At 36.7% G+C, this 19,650-nt stretch overlaps 1 protein-coding gene across 1 annotated transcript in view; it reads left to right on the top strand.

Annotated features, from left to right (window-relative positions):
• Positions 1-19,650, top strand: part of LOC141504295 (STE20-like serine/threonine-protein kinase) — a 63,638-nt gene that overhangs the window by 10,728 nt on the left and 33,260 nt on the right. Inside the window, exons 2-3 of the mRNA XM_074209222.1 lie at positions 16,046-16,210; positions 19,349-19,397. Coding sequence (XP_074065323.1) covers positions 16,046-16,210; positions 19,349-19,397 — 214 coding nt within the window. The remainder of the gene's footprint in view (positions 1-16,045; positions 16,211-19,348; positions 19,398-19,650) is intronic.

Raw genomic sequence — 19,650 nt, forward strand, 5'->3', positions numbered from 1 at the left:
TTTCATTTGGGAATCTCTTTCAGGAGATGATTGATGGATTCTTGCAATTTCTATTTTACCCTCTGCTTCTAGGATATCAGGAAAGTTTTCCTGGATTCATTCATTCATTCATTCATTCATTCATTCATTCTTTCTTTCTTTCTTTCTTTCTTTCTCTTTCTTTCTTTCTTTCTTTCTGTTGTAAAGAGAGTTTTTATTGGCAAAGGGGATTTGTCACACCAAGTATGGTGCAGATAATGACAAAATTAAAAGGAAGAAAAGAAATAAATGTATCAATAAAACTTTAAAAATACTCAGAAAAGTTCAAAAGTTGGTTCAATTGTGTTCTGTACTAAAATCAACCTTACTTTAAAAGTAAACTGTTCATAATAAAGATTCATAATATCAAATTCTATTGTTTTTCTGTTCTCTTGTATATGAAAGTGTTCATATTTCTTGATATTTTGGCAAGTTCAAAATAAAAGTAAAAGAAATCTTTTTTAAGAAAGATTTTATTTATTTTGAGTTTTACAATTTTCCCCCATTCTTGCTTCCTTCTCTCCACCCCCCCCCCCCCACAGAAGGTAGTTTGTTAGCTTTTACATTGTTTCCATGGTATACATTGATCTAAGTTGAATGTGATGAGAGAGAAATAATATCCTTAAGGAAAAAATAAAATATAAGAAACAGCAAAATTACATAATGAGATAATGGTTTTTCCCTGAAATTGTAGGTAACAGTCTTTGGTCTTTGTTCAAACTCCACAATTCTTTCTCTGGATACAGATGCACTGATGAAATGAGCAAGTCCATCAAAGTTGATCATCACCCCCATATTGCTGTTAGGGTGTAAAATGTTTTTCTGGTTCTGCTCATCTCAATCAACATCATTTCATGTAAATCCTTCCATGCTTCCCTGAATTTCCATCCCTCCTGGTTTCTAATAGAACAATAGTGTTCCATGACATACATATATCACAGTTTGTTAAGCCATTCCCCAATTGAAGGACATTCACTTAATTTCCAATTCTTTGCCACCACAAACAGGGCTGCTATGAATATTTTTGTACAAGTGATGCTTTTATCCTTTTTCATCATCTCTTCAGGGTATAGGCTTCCTAGTAGTATTGTTAGATCAAAGGGTATGCATGTTTTATTGCCCTTTGGGCATAATTCTAAATTGCTCTCCAGAAAGACTAGATGAGTTCACAGCTTGACCAACAATATATTAGTGCCCCAGATTTCCCACATGCCTTCCAACACTGATCCTTTTCCTTTCTGGTCATATTGGCCACTCTGAGAGATGTGTTTTAATTTGCATTTCTCTTATAAGTAGTGATTTAGAGTAATTTTTCATATGTCTATGGATCACTTTGATTTCCTCATCTATAAATTGCCTTTGCATATCCTTTGACCATTTGTCAAATGGGGAATGGCTTTTTTAAAAAAAAAATTTGACTAAGTTGTCTGTATATTTTAGAAATGAGTCCTTTGTCAGAAATACTAGTTGAAAAATTGTTTCACGGTTTACTACATTTCTTTTGGTCTTGGTTACAGTGCTTTTGGCTGTGCAAAAGCTTTTTAATTTAATGTAATCATAATTATCTAGTTTGTTTTTAATGATGTTTTCCATCTCTTCCTTGGTCATAAACTGCTTCCCTTTTCATAGATCTGACAGGTAAACTATTTCTTGATCTCCTAGCTTGCTTATAATATTGTTTTTTATGTCTAAATCCTGTATCCATTTTGATCTTATCTTGGTATAAGGTGTGAGGTGTTGGTCTAATTCAAGTTTCTTCCATACTAACTTCCAATTTTCTCAATAGTTTTTATCAAAGAAGGATTTTTATCCCAATAGCTGGACTCTGGGTTTATCAAACAGCAGATTACTATAATCATTTCCTACTATTGCACCTAGTCTATTCCACTGATTGACCACTCTTTTTCTTAGCCAATACCAGACAGTTCTGATGACTGATGCTTTATAATATAATTTTAGATCTGGCAAGGCTAAACCACCTTCTTTTGCACTTTTTTTCATTGAATCCCTGGAAATTCTTGACTTTTTTTCTCATATAAATTTACTTACATTTTTTCCTAATTCATTAAAGTAATTTTTTGGAATTTTGATTGGTAGGCACTAAACAAGTAGTTTAGTTTTGGTATAATTGTCATTTTTATTATATTAGCTTGACCTATCCATGCAGTTGATGTTTGCCCAGTTATTTAAATCTGATTTTATTTGTGTGAGAAGTGTTTTGTAATTGTTTTCAAAAAGGTTTTGAGTCTGCCTTGGCAGGTAGACTCCCAGGTATTTTTTATTGCCTGAGGTTACTTTGAATGAGATTTCACTTTTTAGCTCTTTTTTAAAGGTTATTTTTGCAAGGCAAATGGGGTTAAATGGCTTGCCCAAGGCCACACAGCTAGGTAATTATTAAGTGAGACCGGATTTGAACCCAGGTACTCCTGACTCCAGGGCCGATGCTTTATCCACTGTGCCACCTAGCTGGCCCTATTTCTAGCTCTTTCTGCTGTATCTTGCTAGTCATATATATAGAAATGTTGAGGATTTATGAGGGTTTATTTTATATCCTGTGACTTTCCTAAAGTTGCTAATTATTTCTAGTAGTTTTTTAGATGATTTTTTTGGGATCCTCTAGGTATACCATTATGTCATCTGCAAAGAGTGAGAGTTTTGTCTCTTCCTTCCCAATTCTAATTCCTTCAATTTCTTTTTCTTTTATTGCTGAAGTTAATATTTCTAATGCAATATTGAATAGTAGTGGTGATAATGGGCATCCTTGTTTCACCCCTGATTTTATTGGGAATGCCTCTAGCCTCTCCCCATTGAATATAATGCTTGATGGCTTCAGATAGATACTACTTATTGTTTTAAGGAACAATCTATTTATTCCTACACTCTCTAGTGTTTTTAGTAGAAATGGGTTCTGTATTTTGTCAAAAGCTTTTTCAGCATCTTTTGATATAATCATATGATTTCTGATAGGTTTGTTATTGATATCACTAATTATATTAACAGCTTTCCTAATATTGAACCAACGCTGCATTCCTGGGATAAATCCTACTTGATCATAACGTATTATCCTAATGATAACTTGTTGTAATCATTTTACTAATATTTTATTTAAAATTTTTGCATCTATATTCATCAGGGAGATGGGTCTATAACTTTCTTTCTCTGTTTTAACTCTTCCTGGTTTAGGCATCAGCACCATATTGGTGTCATAGAAAGAGTTAGGCACATATTTTTTCCAAAGAGTTTATATAGAATTAGAACCAATTGTTCCTTAAATGTTTGATAAATTCACTTGTGAATCCATCTGGCTCTGGAGATATTTTTTAGGGAGTTCAGTAATGGCATGTTGAATTTCTTTTTCTGAGATAGGGTTATTTAGGTAATTAATTTCCTCTTCATTTAATCTGAGCAATTTATATATTTGTAAATATTTGTCCATTTCACTAAGATTGTCAAATTTATTGGCATAGAGTTGTACAAATTAATTCTGAATTAATTAATTTATTTCCTCCTCATTGGTGGTGAGTTCACCTTTTTCATTTATGATACTAGCGATTTTATTTTCTTCTTTCTTTTTTTTTAATCAACTTGACCAGAGGTTTATCAATTTTATTGGTTTTTTCATAAAACTAACTCTTGGTTTTATATATAAGGTAAATAGTTTTCTTGCTCTAAATTTTATTAATTTCTCCTTTAATTTTTAGAATTTCTAATTTGGTATTTAATTGGGGGGTTTTAATTAGTTTTTTTCCTCTAAATTTTTTAGTTGAATATTAAGTTCATTGATCTCTTCTTTCTCTAATTTATTCATGTAAGCATTTAAGGGTATAATATATACCCTGACATCCACCTTGAGCATATCCCATAGGTTTTGGTATGTTGTTTCATTATTGTCATTATCTAGGATGAAATAATTAATTCTTTCTATAATTTGTTGTTTGATCCATTCATTCTTTAAAATGATATTATTTAGTTTCCAATTAGTTTGGGGTCTATATCTCCCTGGCCCAACATTGCATGTGATTATATTGCATTATGATCTGAGAAAGATGTATTCACTATTTCTGCTTTTCTACAATTGATCATTAGGTTTTTATGCCCTAGTACATGATCAATTTTTGTGTAAGTGCCATGTACTGCAGAAAAGAAAGCATATTCCTTTTTCTATCCCTATTCAATTTCCTCCATAAGTCTATCATATCTAAATTTTCTAACAATCTATTTACTTCACAACTTTCTTCTTGTTTATTTTATGATAAGATTTATCTAAATATGATGTCTCCAACTAGGAGAGTGTTGCTGTCTATGCCTTCCTGTAGCTCTTTCAACTTCTCCTCTAAGAATTTAGATGCTATGCCATTGGATACATACATATTTAGTATTGAAATTATTTTATTGTCTATGGTACCTTTTTAGGAGGATATAGTTTCCTTCCTTATCTCTTTTAAAGATATCTATTTTTGCAATTGCTTTGTCTGAGATAAGGATTGCAACCCCTGCTTTTTTCTCTTCAGCTGAAGCAAAATATATTTTGCTCCAACCCTTTACTTTTACTCTATATGTATCTCTCTCTGTTTCAAATAAGTTTTTTGTAAGCAGTATATTGTAGGATTGTGGTTTCTAATCTGCTCTGCTATTCACTTATGTTTTAAGGGAGAGTTAATCCCATTCACAAAGTTATAATTACTAACTCTTTATTGCCATCCATGCTATCTTCCCTCTGTTTGTATTTACCCCTTTTTCCCCCCTTTATTCATATTCCCCAGTATTTTGTTTTTGAATACCACCACCTTCAGTGTGTTTGCCCTACTATATCAACCTCCCTCCCCTTTCTTTCCCCTTTCCCTTTTCCCCTTCCTCCTTCCCTTCCTCCTGTTAGTTCCCCTTTTTCTCTCCCTTCCCATCCCCCCTCCCCTTTTCCCCTTTTAATACTTGAAAGGTGAGAAAAGTTTTTTAACTTTAACTGAGTGTATATAAGTTAACTTTAAGCCAAGTCTGATGAGAAGAAGATTCAGGTGGTTCTAACCTCCTCCTTTCTTCCTTGCAATAGGTCTTTTGTACCTCTTAATGTAATGTGATTTACCCCATTCAATCTCCTCCATCCCCTCATCTCCTTACTGTCCCCCTTTTAAGGAGGTATTGTTTTTAAATCATTCTGAGTCACAGAACAGTCATGAGTGTCCATCACTTCTAGCTAAGTATATTCTCTCTAATAGAGTTACAATTCTCAAGCATTATGAGAATCTTTCTCCCAAGTGGGGATAAAGCCAGTTTCATCTTATTGGATAACAGTTTTTTTCTTTATTCCCCCCCCCCTTTTTACCTTTTCATGTGTCTCTTGAGCCTCCTGTTTGATGTCCAAATTTTCTATTACGCTCTGGTCTTTTCATCAGGATATGTTGGAAGTCTCCCATTTAATTAAATGTCCATCTTTTCCCCTGGAAGAGAAGGCTCAGTTTTGCTGGTTGTTGGATTATTGGCTGCATTCCAAGCTCCCTTGCTGTTTGGAATATCTCATTCCAGGCCTTTTATCCCTTAATATTGATGCAGCCAGGTCCTGCATAATCCTTACTGTGGATCCCTGTTGCTTAATTGTTTTCTTTCTGGCTGCTTACAGGATTTTTTTTCTTTTATCTGACAGTTCTGGAATTTGGCCACAACATTTCTTGGTATTTTCATTTTAGGATCTCTTTCCAGAGAGAATAGAAGTATTCTTTTAATAATTATTTTTCCTCTGGTTCCATGATATCAGGGCAGTTTTCCATCACTAAATCCTATAATATTAAGTAAAGACTTTTTTTCTCTTCAATGTTTTCAGGAAGTCCTTTAATTCTCAGGTTATTCCTTTTCTATTGGTTCTTGAGGTCTATGGCCTTGCCGATGAGGTATTTGACATTTTCTTCTATTTTTCAATCTTTTAGTTTTGTTTAACAGAATCTTGTTGTCTCACGAAGTCATTAGTTTCCACAGATTCCATTCTTTTTTTTTTAGAGAAGGATTTTCTTCATTTACCTTTTTCAACTCCTTTTCCAATTGGTCAATTCTATTTTTGAAGGAGTTTTCCATTTGCTCAAGTGTAGTTTTGAGAGAATTACTTTCTTTTTACATTTGCCCAATTGAGGATTTGGGAGAATTATTCTCATTTAGTATTTGTCCAATTGTATTTTCCAAGGATTTTTTTTCTTGTTGTGATGTTAATTTTCTCTTGCAATGTGTTAATTTTCTCTTGAGTTTCTTTTCCCAACTTTTCCAATTGATTTTTAAGCTCCTTCATGATTTCTTCAAGGGAGTTTTTCAGGGCTGGAGACAAATTCATATTCTCCTCAGAATTGCTAGATCTCTCTGGGTTAGAATCTGGTTCTTATAAGTATTTCTCCATCGGTCCCCCTTTTTGATGGTTTTTTCTTCATTTTTCTAGGATCTTGTGTTGGGGAGGGGCTGGCTCTCAGAGATTTGCTTTTGAAAACCCTAGAGGCTTTGTCTACTTGGCTTAGTAATTCCAAGGGCCATCCAGTAGGGAGTGCTGGTTGCTTTCTCTGGAGTGATTGAAGCCCTCTTCCAATCCTGGAGGGAGTGAGGGGGGATGAGGAGGGATTGAAGAGGGGCAGCAGGGTTTGAGTTGGCCTTGGACAATGGTCTGGAAGCCCATCTCCCTTTCACCTGAGTGCCCTCTGTAGTCCACACTGGAGCCTGAGGTTGGGGGGAAGCTACCATTTGTTCCTGGAAGAATGCTCTGCTAAAAGTATGGGGCTCAGGTCCCACACCAAACTGGATGTTTTCCAGGCATGCAGACCTTCCCTCCCCTGGTCAAAGCCTTGGCAACTAAAGTTGCTTCTCAGACCCATCTCTCACTAAAGTCTCTGTGGCTAATGCCAGTCTTCTGGCTTCCCCCCACTGCTGTCCCTGCACTGACCTGCTCCTGGTTCACCCACAGTCCCCTCAGACAGACTTTGTTGGTAGGTGTTCTTCTCCTACCTTCTTTTTCTGGGTTTTGTCGATTGAGTTTCTGTTAAGAGGTTTCTTTCATGCAATTTTTGAGGGGACACCAGGAGCACTTAACATAGTGCCTGTCTTCTCTCTGCCATCTTTGCTGGAAGTCCCCCTGGATTATTTCTTGAAAGATGAAGTCTAGGCTCTTATTTTGGTCATGACATTCAGGTAGTCCAATAATTTTTCAGTTCTCTTTTCTAGATCTGTTTTCCAGGTAGGTTGTTTTTCCAAAGAAATATTTCACATTTTCTTCTAGTTTTTTTAATACTTTGGGTTTTGTTTTATCATTTCTTGATTTCTCACAAAATCATCAGCTTCCCTTAGCTTCTTGCTACAAGGAGGTATTTTCTTCAGAGAGCTTTTTTAAATCTCCTTTTCCATCTGACCAATTCTGCTTTTTTAAAGTAATTCTTCTCCTCATTGGTCTTTTGGACTTCCTTTTCCATTTGTCCCAAACTGTCCCAAACTGGGACAGTATTTTTCTGTATCTCCTTCACCAAACTACTGACTTGCTTTTCATGATTTAACTGCATCACTCTCATTTCTCTTCCCAATTTTTCCTCTACCTCCTTTACTTGATTTTCAAAATCTTTTTTGAGTTCTTCCATAGCTTGAGATAAATTCATATTTTTCTTGGAGACTTTGGATTAAGAAACTTTGACTTTGTTATGTTTTGAGTATTCAATTTGATCCTCCATAGGACCAAAGTAAATTGTCTATGGTAGGATATTTTTTCTTCTGTTATTTGCTCATTTCCCCAATTTTTTATTAAGATGGAGCTCTGCTTCAGTGATGGAGGACATAGTCCCAAACTTTTGAGGTTTTTTTGGCAGCTGTTTTCAGAGACATGGCCTGGGACCTCCAAGTTCTCAATTCCTCCAAGGTCTTATGAGAGGCTATGACTGCCCTTCTGGCCTATGCTCTGATCTATTTTAATGATGCAAGGATAAAGTGAGGAAGGTTTTCAACATGTCAGATAGATGTCCTCTATCTTATGAGTAAACTTATAGAATGAGATGAACAGAGGTCATGTGAAACAAACAGATCTAGATAGATTGCAACCTGCATCTTTGGAGGGGGCATATAAATTGATGAGATCACAGATTCAACTGAGTATTTGGGTGAGGTGTCACAATACTGGAAGATATAATATTGAACCTACAAATCAATAAGACTTGAAGATAAATCCCCCCTTAAACATGCACTTGCTATGTAACCTCAGACAAGTCATTTAACCTCTTCCAGCCTTAGTTTTCTCACTTGTAAAATGAAGTTAACAATAACTTTTTTACCTTATAGAATTTTGAGGAACAAAGAAAATAATTTTGTAAATTGATTTGTAAGCCTTAAAAAGCTATATAAGGTGGAGTGGCTAGATGGTGCAGTAGATAGAGCACTGGTCCTGGAGTCAGAAATATCTGAGTTCAGATCCAGCCTCAGACACTTAATAATTACCTAGCTGTGTGGCCTTGGGCAAGCTGCTTAACCCTATTGCTTGCAAAAAAAAAAGCTATATAAATATCAGCTATTGTTATCATTATGGTGTAGAAGGAAGAACAAAGATTTGAATTTCAAGGAAATATGAATGAGTCCTACCACCAACTTACTGTTCAACCTTGAATAATCCATTGTCTTTTCTGGGTCACAATTTATGTCTCTATCAAATGAAGGAACTGAACTAGAATAACTTTAATGTCCTTTCCCAACTCTTTCCTTTTATAGCATTCTGTATGTGAATAAGAGTTCTGGGAGAGGGCCTTTTATTACCCCCCTGACCCAGGAAATATGTGAACCAGCAAGTTTGCATAGAAAAACTAACTGTTTTAGATTGGTCTCTTGAATCAGTCTGTAAGATGATTCTGTCTATTCCTGGAAGGGTAAGAAACAGGGAGGGGAGAGCCAGGATATGGAAGCTGGATAGTGTCCCAGGTCAGTCTCTCCTGAGCCAAATCTGTAGTGTTTGCTTCATTCATTTATTTAAAGTGTTGTGGATTCCTAGAAAAAGACACCCACATCCATATGGAAGCACAAAACTGACATCCAAAACCAAAGAGAAATGTTTGGAAGTTTAGACTCCCTTTGGGGATTATCAGTACTCCTTTTCATTATTAAAAACAATGGTACCCAGAACAGCCAGTTTATTCTCCTCTTATCCAAGGACAAAAACAAGGTTAATTCTCTTTGGCTAAAAGGGATTGTGGCCAAAGGAAAGCCAGTTGATATTATCTATATCCAAGGCTATCTCTAGATGACAAAACATGGGATATAGTACTTCCCAAATATTTTTGTCACAATGAAATTAATATCAATAACAAGAAAAAATAGCTAACATTTATATAGAGGTTTTATTCCACTGTATTAAGTACTGTCCAATTGTCATCTCTTTTAAATTAGATTAAGATGACTAAGACTGGTTTTGTAAGATAGGGGATCTATATCTGTGTGTGTATACATACATATAGTAAATCTACTGTTTTGCATGGATATTTGCTCATATTTGTGCTGTATATATTTATACCATACTTCTCATCTGTCCCATTTGAGTGTAGTAGGAATTTTTTGTGAGTAGGAATTGTTTTTCTTTATATCTACTTCTCTAGAAAGGTTGCTTATCCCAAGGGAAGGTGACAAAACCTTCCCTTGTAAAAAGGAAAAAACAGTTAAGGAAAACTAAGTGATAGAATGTAAAATATGATCAGCATATGAAATATTCCACACCCTTAACCCTTCAACTTTTGACCAAAGTAGTTAAGTGTTTTTCACCATCTGCCTTTGAAACTCAAATTGGTCAGACTTGCCAAGAATATGCCAGGTGGATTTAGCCAAGTAACTTCTTGTCTGGGCTCATTTGTTCTATTGTGAAATAATACAAATCCTCTCTATTCCTGTATACCATCCAATAAAAGAAAGTGACTTTTCTTGATAAACTAGGAGGGAAGGGAAAGACAGACAGTATGATTGACAGTTAAAGTTGGTGGGTAAACTCCATTCTGATTGAGTGCATCTTCTCTGTGAAGGATGAAATGTATCTGATCAAAGTCAAGAGGTAGAGAATGAGTAGGTGAACAATACTTCCTGCCAGTCTCTGTGAATGGAGGAGAATCGGAAACCACAATGACTTCCTCTAGACTGGAGGGTTCAATATGTAGGTCTTCCCTACATTGAGTGGGGGCAGAGAAGGGAGTAGGGCCTGGATTGTGTATGAGGAAACTGAGGAACATAGGGAGAGAGAAGAATTGAATGGTCTCAGAATTGAGATCATTGTTATGTGTGGATTTGGGAGAGGGAAAGAAAAGGGAAGGGAATAATCATTATTCCATACCTACTATGGACTAGGTACAATAGTAAGAACCTTTATTTACCAAGTATTATCTCATTAGATCCTCACAAAAACCCTATGAGTTATGTTCTATTATTACCTCTACTTTATAACTGTGAGAACTGAGGCAGACAGAGATTAAGTGACTTGCCAACATCCTGTAGTTAGTAGGTCACTAAGGACTGTTTTGAACTCAAATTTTGTTGACAGGTCTAGCATTCTATTTGCTGCACCACCATTTGTCAAATAGGAGCTCAACACTGCGTTGGGCTCTGTGGCTCTGCAAAGACCTTCTTTCTCTCTGATCCTTCTCTGTTTCCCATTCTTTCCTTTCCTTTGCCCCCATCCTAACATTTCTCTTCTGAGAGTGGGAGAGGGTGACAGAAGGAAGAAGAAATGAGCCAAGCTATAGGCAGGAATTCTTAACTAATGGAGCCCAGAAATAATTATGGACCATATATAACTGGACTAACTATCATCACCCTCAATGTTGCTATGTTCATGAGAGAGGAGAGATTTGGAATTTTAAGCCTGAAAGCCCTCTACAAAAGCACTCTGATAAGACTAATGTGGGAGATATTATCGATCAGAGACCTTAATTGTTGGGTTACAAAATGTCTCTGCCATAAATAAGCTTATTAGCTAAAACCCATTAAGAACTACATCTTGAAGCTAGGACTACTCCCTTTGCTCCTTTCAACTCCTCAGTCTTCAAACCACTTATTAGAAGGTAGGAGGTAGGAAAGGGATGGGTTCGCGCACAACTAATATCTCCTTGCTATAATTCCTAGTGACCATCTCCAGTACTTTCAATACTCAACTCAACCTAGACCCTATGTTTCATCAACAAGACCTAGTCAGAAAAATCACTAAAGAAAAGTGTTAAGGTATTGTCCTAAGATGCTGTTATTCCATTTTCCATCTTCCAAAATACCATAAGGTGCATACTTCTGGCCTGTTTCTATGATTCCCAGTCCCCGGCCAGGCCAGGCCATCTATGGTATAACTGCCTCTACTTTCTTTCCTGGTCCTGGGCTAACACACTAAGAGTGGAGTCATAGTAGTAGATAGAGTACCAGCCCTGGAGCAGGAAGTAGAGTTCAAATCTAGTCTCAGATACTTGAAACTTAGCAGTTGGGTGACCTTGAGCAAGTCTCTTAACCCTGATTGCCTCATATCCAGGCCATCTCCAGTTTCCCTGATTCATATCTGGCCACTGGATACAGATGGCTCTAGAGGAGAAAATAAAACTGGTGACTTAGGACAGAATCCTCTCACTCAAATCCAATTCATTTGCTTGTCATTCAGCTCCTACTGAATTCCCCACCTACATCTTTACTGCAAGGATCAGAGTGGAGGGTCAAGGGTCTTCTAGGGGATGGGAAACTTCCTTTTCCTGTGGAAACTATTGAGTGAGTTCAACTGATCTCTGCACCACTCTCCCCTTAAGGTTGAATTTGCCCCAGTTACAAGAATTTTTAGTTGTAAATCCTGGACGCAAGCAGTAATGCCACAGCCTAAATGCTCAGAGATTTTCCATATAATTGGAAGTGGTGGGGATGGGATAGGATAGGCAGAAGGGGATTTAAAGAAAAACATTCTAAAGATAAAGAATATCATGATCAATGCTCTTGAAGCAGGAGAGCATGGGGTAATTATGAATGATAATGAGCATAGACCACTGGATATTTTCCAAGAATGTAATTGGACAATACTTTGTACAAAGGAAATGCTTAATAAATTATTCATTTAATAACTGAATGTGAAGTATTTAAAAGGAAGTAATATAGAAGACATAGAAATGTAAGAGTGGTACCAAGTGACCCTTAAATGCCAAGTTAAGGAATTGGGATTTCATTCTTGAAGTAATATTAGAAACAATTGAAAGATCTTAAGCAAATTTTCAGATTTGGTCATATTACATCAAAACACCTGTGATTTTTGAGGAAGAGAGGACCTGCTGTTTAATTATCACCTTTTGTATGCAACTTTTCCTGATTCCCTTAACTTCTAGTGCCCCCTTACAAACCATCTTGTATCTAACTTATATATGTGTGTGTGTGTGTGTGTATAGCTTTCATGTTTATTAACTTTTGTGTGTGTGTGTGTGTGTGTGTGTGTTTATACTTCTTGTCTCCCCCATTAGAATGTAAGCTCCTACTCTTTGTATTTGTTTCCCTAACATGTAGTACAATGTCTGGCAAGCAGTAAGCACTTAATAAATATTTGTTGGTTGATGGATTGACCACTACTATTGTGGCAGCAATGAGAATTAAGCTCTTCAATTGTTTCTTTCCTATTTTTTGTGATTTTCCCTCATATTTCAAAACAAAACAAAACAAAACAAAATTTCATTTTGTCCTACCATGCCCTCCAGTTGTTGTCCTATATCTCTCTTCCCTTTTGAATTGGTCTCTCTTAGGAAAAGCTCCTCATATTCATCATCTCTACTTTCTCATTTTCATCACTTCAATTTTCTCACCTTCAACTCACTTTTCAACTTCAAATCAATTTCAGCTATTTCCATGATCTAAGATACATAAAACCTTAGTGCAGTAACAATCTGATGAACAAAGAAAAAAACAAAGAAAGCTAATCTCTTTTATAAGTTCAATTTTTATTTATTTATTTTTATTTTTAATTTTTATATTTTATTTATTTATTATTTTCAGCCCTGAATTCTCTTCCTCCCTGAGAAAGCAAGAAAGGCAAAATTTCCTATTACAAATGTGTAATCAAAGAAAATTAATTTCTGCATATTCTTTCAGTTTCATTTGCTTTGGGAGGTCCCATCCCTTATACATGACTGTGCCCCAAGTCTCTGTCTTGAACTCTTTTTTTTTTCCTCCATGCTCTCTTGGTGATTTAATCAATTTTCACAAGTTCAATTATCATCTCTATGTAGACAACTAATATATTTACATATTCAGGCCTCATTGAGTCTCAGTCCCATTTCAAGAATTGCTTGTGGGTATTTCAAATTGAATGGTCTATAGGCATCTCACCCTCAACATGCCTAAAACAGGATTCATTATCTTTCCCAAAAAACCCTTTCCTTTTTCTAACTTCCTTATTTCATTTGAAGGTTTTTCCACTGACCTGAGCCACTCAGGTTTACAAGCTTAAATGTTACTCTTAACTTTTCTTCTTCCTCACTCTTCATACCCAATCAGTTGCCAAGGCTTGCGCATTTTACTTCTACTTTATCCTGTATCTGTCTTCTTGCTATTCACACAGTCATTCTCTTGGCTCAGTTCATCATCACTTTTTGCCTAGAATATTATAATAGCCTCCTAATTTGTCATCCCCATTAGGTTCTCCCCTTAGATTGCCAGCACTTATCATTGTTCCAAGCTTATAGTAAGTAGCTAATAAATGTTAATAAACTAGTTAATAAAAAATTAATAAGTAATCTATCTATACAGCCATCTATCTATCTACCTATTTATCCAATCTTTCAACCACACATTTGCCAACCTGATATACTTAGAGATCTGAACTTCTCATGCCCTCCAGTGTCTCTTTACCTCTAGGATAAAATATAAATTCTTCCTTAATGTCTCTCTCTCTCTAGCCTACCTTTCTAGGCTTATTGTATCCTACTCTTCTTCATACACTCTACATTCAAGCCCACTGGGCATGTTTACTGTTCCTCCTATACAACATTCCATCTTTCATCTCTCTGCTTTTATAAAATCTGTCCCCATTGCCTAGAATGTTCTTTTCACTTCTATCTCATGAAATCCCTGGATTTCTTCAAGATTCAGTTCAGGTGCCACCTAACTAACAAGAGATTTGTCTTTTCTTTTTCTTTTTTTTTTTAAAGTTTTTGCAAGGCCAGGTTAAGTGACTTTCCCAAGATTACCAGGGCCAGTACTCTATTCCCTGTACCACCTAGCTGCCCCCAAGAGATTTATCTTGAAAATTACTTGATTTCTATTTTATATTTTATTTTCTTTGTATTTTTTTTAGGTTTTTGCAAGGCAAATGGGGTTAAGTGGCTTGCCCAAGGCCACGCAGCTAGGTAATAATTAAGTGTCTGAGATTGTATTTGAACCCAGGTACTCCTGACTCCAGGGCTGGTGCTTTATCCACTGCGCCACCTAGCCGCCCTTTCTTTGTGTTTTTCCATAATAGAATGTAAGATTCTTGAGGGCAATTTTGTCTTTATATACCTAGCACCTGGCAATTTGGGTTGTACAATAGATACTTCAGTATTGCTGTGCAGAACTGAAGAGATATCCTACCTACTTCATGGGTTATTACGAGGTTAAATGAGATCACAGGTGAAAAAGCATGTTAAAAAGTGCACTTTGGGGGTAGCTAGGTGGCACAGTGGATAGAGAATTGGCCCTGAAGTCAGGAGTACCTGAGTTCAAATTTAACCTCAGACGCTTAATAATTACCTAGCTGTGCAACTCTAGGCAAGTCACTTAACTCCATTGCCTTGCAAAGAGCCAAAAAAAAAAAAAGTATGCTAGGTAGTGCTGTGGATAGAGCACCAGGGTCCTGGTGTCAGACAGACAGAGTTCAAATATGACCTTAGACTCTTATTAATTGTGTGAGCCTGGGTAAGCTAACTAACTCTTGCTTGCATAAAACTGAAGAAAGAAATGGCAAATCATTCCAATGTTTTTGCGAGAAAACCCCATGGATAGTATTAAGAATACTAAAAGACAAGATATCAGAAGATGAACCCTTCAAATCAGAAGCTATGATCACAGGGTTATGAAAAATTGGATGTGACTGAATAACATCAATATTTATAATGATTGTCTCTTGTCCTCTCCAAGCTAGATGTCATTTCTTATGAGATTAACTAGTCTTTATCTGAGAACTATAGAAAACCTAAAGGGAGAGGAAAATTTGGATAAAAAAAGGATGGAGGATAAACCAGAAGGGTCAGGAGTCTTGGTAGTAGCCAGGAAAAACAGACAAATAGGCTATATCAGTGAGATGCTATAGGTTGGAGGGAAGGGGCTGAGCAACTTAGAGGTAGCAACAGCATGATGACCCAGAGAGACAACACATAGTAGATACTTAATAAATACTTACCAAATGAATGAACTGGGGACTACTAAAAAAAAAAAACAGAATGGAAAAGATCCTTCCCATGCCATGAAGAAAAGTTCTTGATACATTGCCAGATATAGAGCAGACACTTCATAAATGTTTATTGATTCATTAGTTGAAGAAAGATGCCAAGATTCAAAGTCAAGGCCTCCAAGTAAGTCCACAGGGTTGCCAGGAAATCATTCATTCATTCAGTGAACAAACCTATAATGGGCAAGTCAATGCATTGGGCTTTTCAGACAATGTATACAGGGTCAAGATTTTTAATGCAATCTTGACCTTATTAAAGCTTTAAACTGCACTAAGATTTTTGGGACAATAGATAGCACTAAAGATAGAATTACAGAGGTCTATATGTGACTATAACCTAAGAATTTCTTAGATTTCGCCATCAGATCCAACCTTTCCCTTAGGCATGAATCTTCTCTGCAGCATCCCTGATACAGGTCAGCCTGCCTCTACTTCCCCAGAAGTAGAAACCAGAAGCTCACTTACTCATGAGACAGCAATTGAATGAAATATGGCCCTAGTTCCAGGAGGAACCAATAGAATCCTGGCTTCCTCTATTCCTTTTGTAAGAGGGCCATGAAAAAGTTGAAAAAGGTAGGAGCTAACTCAAGAAGGATTATTTGTATCTGCATCTTCCAGGCTCAGAACAAAGAGACTGGCATCTTGGCTGCAGCCAAATTGATTGAGACTCAGAGTGAAGAGGAACTGGAGGATTATATAATGGAAATTGACATTTTGGCTGGCTGTGACCATCCACACATCGTCCAACTATTGGATGCCCTCTATTGGGAGGGCAAACTGTGGGTAAGTTGGTGAAGCTAACAAGGACTATAAGTCACGCACAATTGTAAATCCTCAGAGCATCTCTAATGTTTTAACACTTAGCTTGTTCATAGATGATAGTTGATTAGTTCTTGTTCTTTATCATCAAAGAAGACCAAATTGACACCCCTATGCTTGAGACAAATTACAATGTGTCCTACTGTGGCTGATCAGACCAATACTCAAAATGCTTTACCACAAATAGAGCAGTAATAGTACATTTGAATACCTAGGGTGGGTACTCTAAACTTATGGATGTCACATTTCCTTTGAGCTGTTTCAGTTCTACCTTCCTCATAAAATGCAACATCCTCACTGATGAGGATACACCATTCTGGGCAGTCCTGTGCCAGTGTCTCCCATGCCCTACAATCAGTTTTAAAGTTCCTCAATGATATCAGTATCACTTCTAGTGATTTGTGAGCACTTACCTTGCGTGAGTTCTACATAAAACAGTTTTTTTAGCAAGCATACAACTGACTTTCTAACAATGTGACCAGCCCATCATAATTGCACTCCCTGTAGCAATGTTGGAATGCTAGGCAGTTTAGCTTGAGAAAGGACCTCAGTGTCTTGTATCTTCTCCTAAGACAATTTAAATGGAAGCAATTCTGTTTCCTGACACAGTGCTGGTAGACTGTCCAGGTTTCACAGGCATATAGCAATTCAGTCAGCACAATGACCATGTAGACCTTCAGTTTAGTAGTCAGTCTAATACCTCTCCAATACTTTCTTTTGGAGTCTCCCAAATACTGAGCTAGCTCTGGCAATGCTCATTGTCAATGTATACCTTCTTGGAAAGGACACTTCCAAGGTAAGTGAACTGGTCCACAGTACTCAAAACTCCATTTGCTGTAATTGATGGTTCCATATATGGATGGTGCAGTGCTGGCTGATGGAGCACCTGTGTTTTCTTGGAGTTAATTGTTAGATCAAAATTACCATAAGCAGCAAAGAATCGATCTAAACTTTGTTGTGTCTCAGCATCAGAGGCTGCATTGAATGCACAATCATCTGCAAAGAGAAGAACACGTACCAATGCTCCCTCTACTTTGGTCTTGGTTGGAAGCCTTTTAAAGTTAAGGATCTGCCATCAGTGTAGTCACTGACTTTGAAGTAAATAGACAATATATAGTCAGGTAAATGGGGGCATCCTCATGTGAGAGTCTGGAGAGTCCAGTTCTGTCCCTGCCTTTGCTGTGTGAAATGAAAACAGATGAATCTCCTTGGAGAAAAAAGCAAAGAAGGTGGAAAAAAGACTTGATGGTGGTTATTGTCTACTGTCCTAGGACTCTGACTCTATTAAGCTCAAATACTAAAACCCTGGAGCCGCAAGGAAAATTATGGGATCAAAAAGGGATTATTTTGAAATTTGACCTATATTAAGTTGACCTGTATTAAGCCCCTATTAAAATTATAATAAAGCTGTTTCTTGAATGCCATCCAATTGGCAAAGCCTGGAGTTGTTAAGAAATATCAAATTTTCTTTAATATTCTTATAGTCCAATAAATAAAGAAGCATGGTTATTGATACCAGGGAAAAATATAGCTGACTAAAGGTTCAGATGCAGAACATCAAAGAATTCACATAGAACAGGGTTATACAAACTTACTTTTAAATTTTTTTTATTTTAACAATAGACAGTATATTTTGATTTGCCATTTTAGTGAGAGCTCTATCCACTTCACCACCTAGCTGCCCCTTGGAGCAGAGAGACTTTTACACTTTAGATTTTCCTCAGTTCTGGATTTCCTATGCTCTGTGCCACCCCTTCATCTGGCCCCAGTCCACTGCAGAGTTCCCTCCCTTTGCTTCCCTACAGAGAAGTTAGATCCTCTAAGTTAAGTGCTTCCTCTCATGGATGCTTTATTTCTTAATCTTGTTCTGCTCTGTCTCACTTGACTTCCATCCTAAATTTCTGAGACACACTTCTGTCTCCATCCTGCTTAGATTAATCTTCCTCCTTTCTGTGTCCTGACCCTCATCATACACAATCAAGAACAATTTCTTTTGCCAATTATTTAATTTCTTGGGCAGCATGAATTCACATTTGCAAAGCATTCTAGTTCACAAAGGGCTTATTTAAGATATAGAGAAGAAAGGGGATGGGGAATAATGATTCATATTTACATAAGTAGGTAATATAAATAATCTTATCCCCATTTTCCAGATGAGAGAACTGAAGATCAGAGAGGCTAATTGACTTCACACCCACGGTCACGCAGCTAGAAGAGCCAGGACCCAGACTTCTGACCCCAAGTCAATGCTTTTTCCACCTTCCAAACTTGATCTCTTTTTTGTTTTGTTTTGTTTTGTTTTTTGGTTTTTTTTTTTTTGCAGGGCAATGGGGTTAAGTGACTTGCCTAAGGTCACACAGCTAGGTAATTATTAAGTGTCTGAGCTCAGTTTTGAACTTGGGTCCTCCTGACTCTAGGGCCCATACTCTATCTACTGTGCCACCTAGCTACCCCCCAAACTTGATCCTCTTAAAGATAGAATCTTTTCTTTTCTAAACTTTGTATCTCCCCTAACATCTAACAGTGCTTGACATAAAGTAGACACTTAAGTCTTTGGTGGATCATTCACTAGTGGGGAGAAGCAGAATGGAAAAATATACAGAATGCTAAACTTGGTCAGAAAGACACTAGAACTTCATCTCTTGAGATTCAGTCTGATACTGTGTGGTAAATGAATTGCTGTCTGCATAGGTATATTCACATGTGTGGGTATGTCTCTGAGCATAATATATATGGAAATGTATATAGTAGGATTTGGAGATGTATTTGAAGATTCAATATGTGTGGAGAGGTCATAGGATCATTCATTTAGAGGTAGGAGGGAACTGAGAAACCAGAATCTGATGTTCTCATTGTAAAGGAGTAGATAGCAAAGATGGGATTCCAACACAGAATCTCTGATACCTGATAGATATATAGTGATGAGATATATATATATATATATATATATATATATATGCATATATATGGAGAGAGAGACCTATGTCTATATCTATATCTGTATCTACATATGGATCAGGCATATGCTTGGCTGAAGAATGTAGCACCAAATAGATTCCTTAAAACATTTGATTCTTCCTTTCTCATATCTTTGGTCCTCAGATCCTCATTGAGTTTTGCCCTGGGGGTGCTGTAGATGCCATCATTTTGGGTAAGTATATTCTGTAGACTACCATTAAGACAATTCTGAAGATGTAACCCCTTGAAAAGTGCCTCTCCCCAAAGATCACACATTACCAGTGTTTCATCTTCATTATATAGAAGGGAAAGCCACAACCTGAGCTGGGTCTTCTACACTCCCCATTGCCTTAGAATCAAGAAGACCCCAAGTTTAAATCTTGCCTTGAATGCTTATTAGCTATCACTCTGGGCAGGTGATTTAATCTGTTGGCCTCAGTTTTTTT

The sequence above is a fragment of the Macrotis lagotis genome, chromosome 1 (genome assembly GCF_037893015.1).
Source record: "Macrotis lagotis isolate mMagLag1 chromosome 1, bilby.v1.9.chrom.fasta, whole genome shotgun sequence".
In the NCBI taxonomy this organism is placed as follows: Eukaryota; Metazoa; Chordata; class Mammalia; order Peramelemorphia; family Peramelidae; genus Macrotis; species Macrotis lagotis.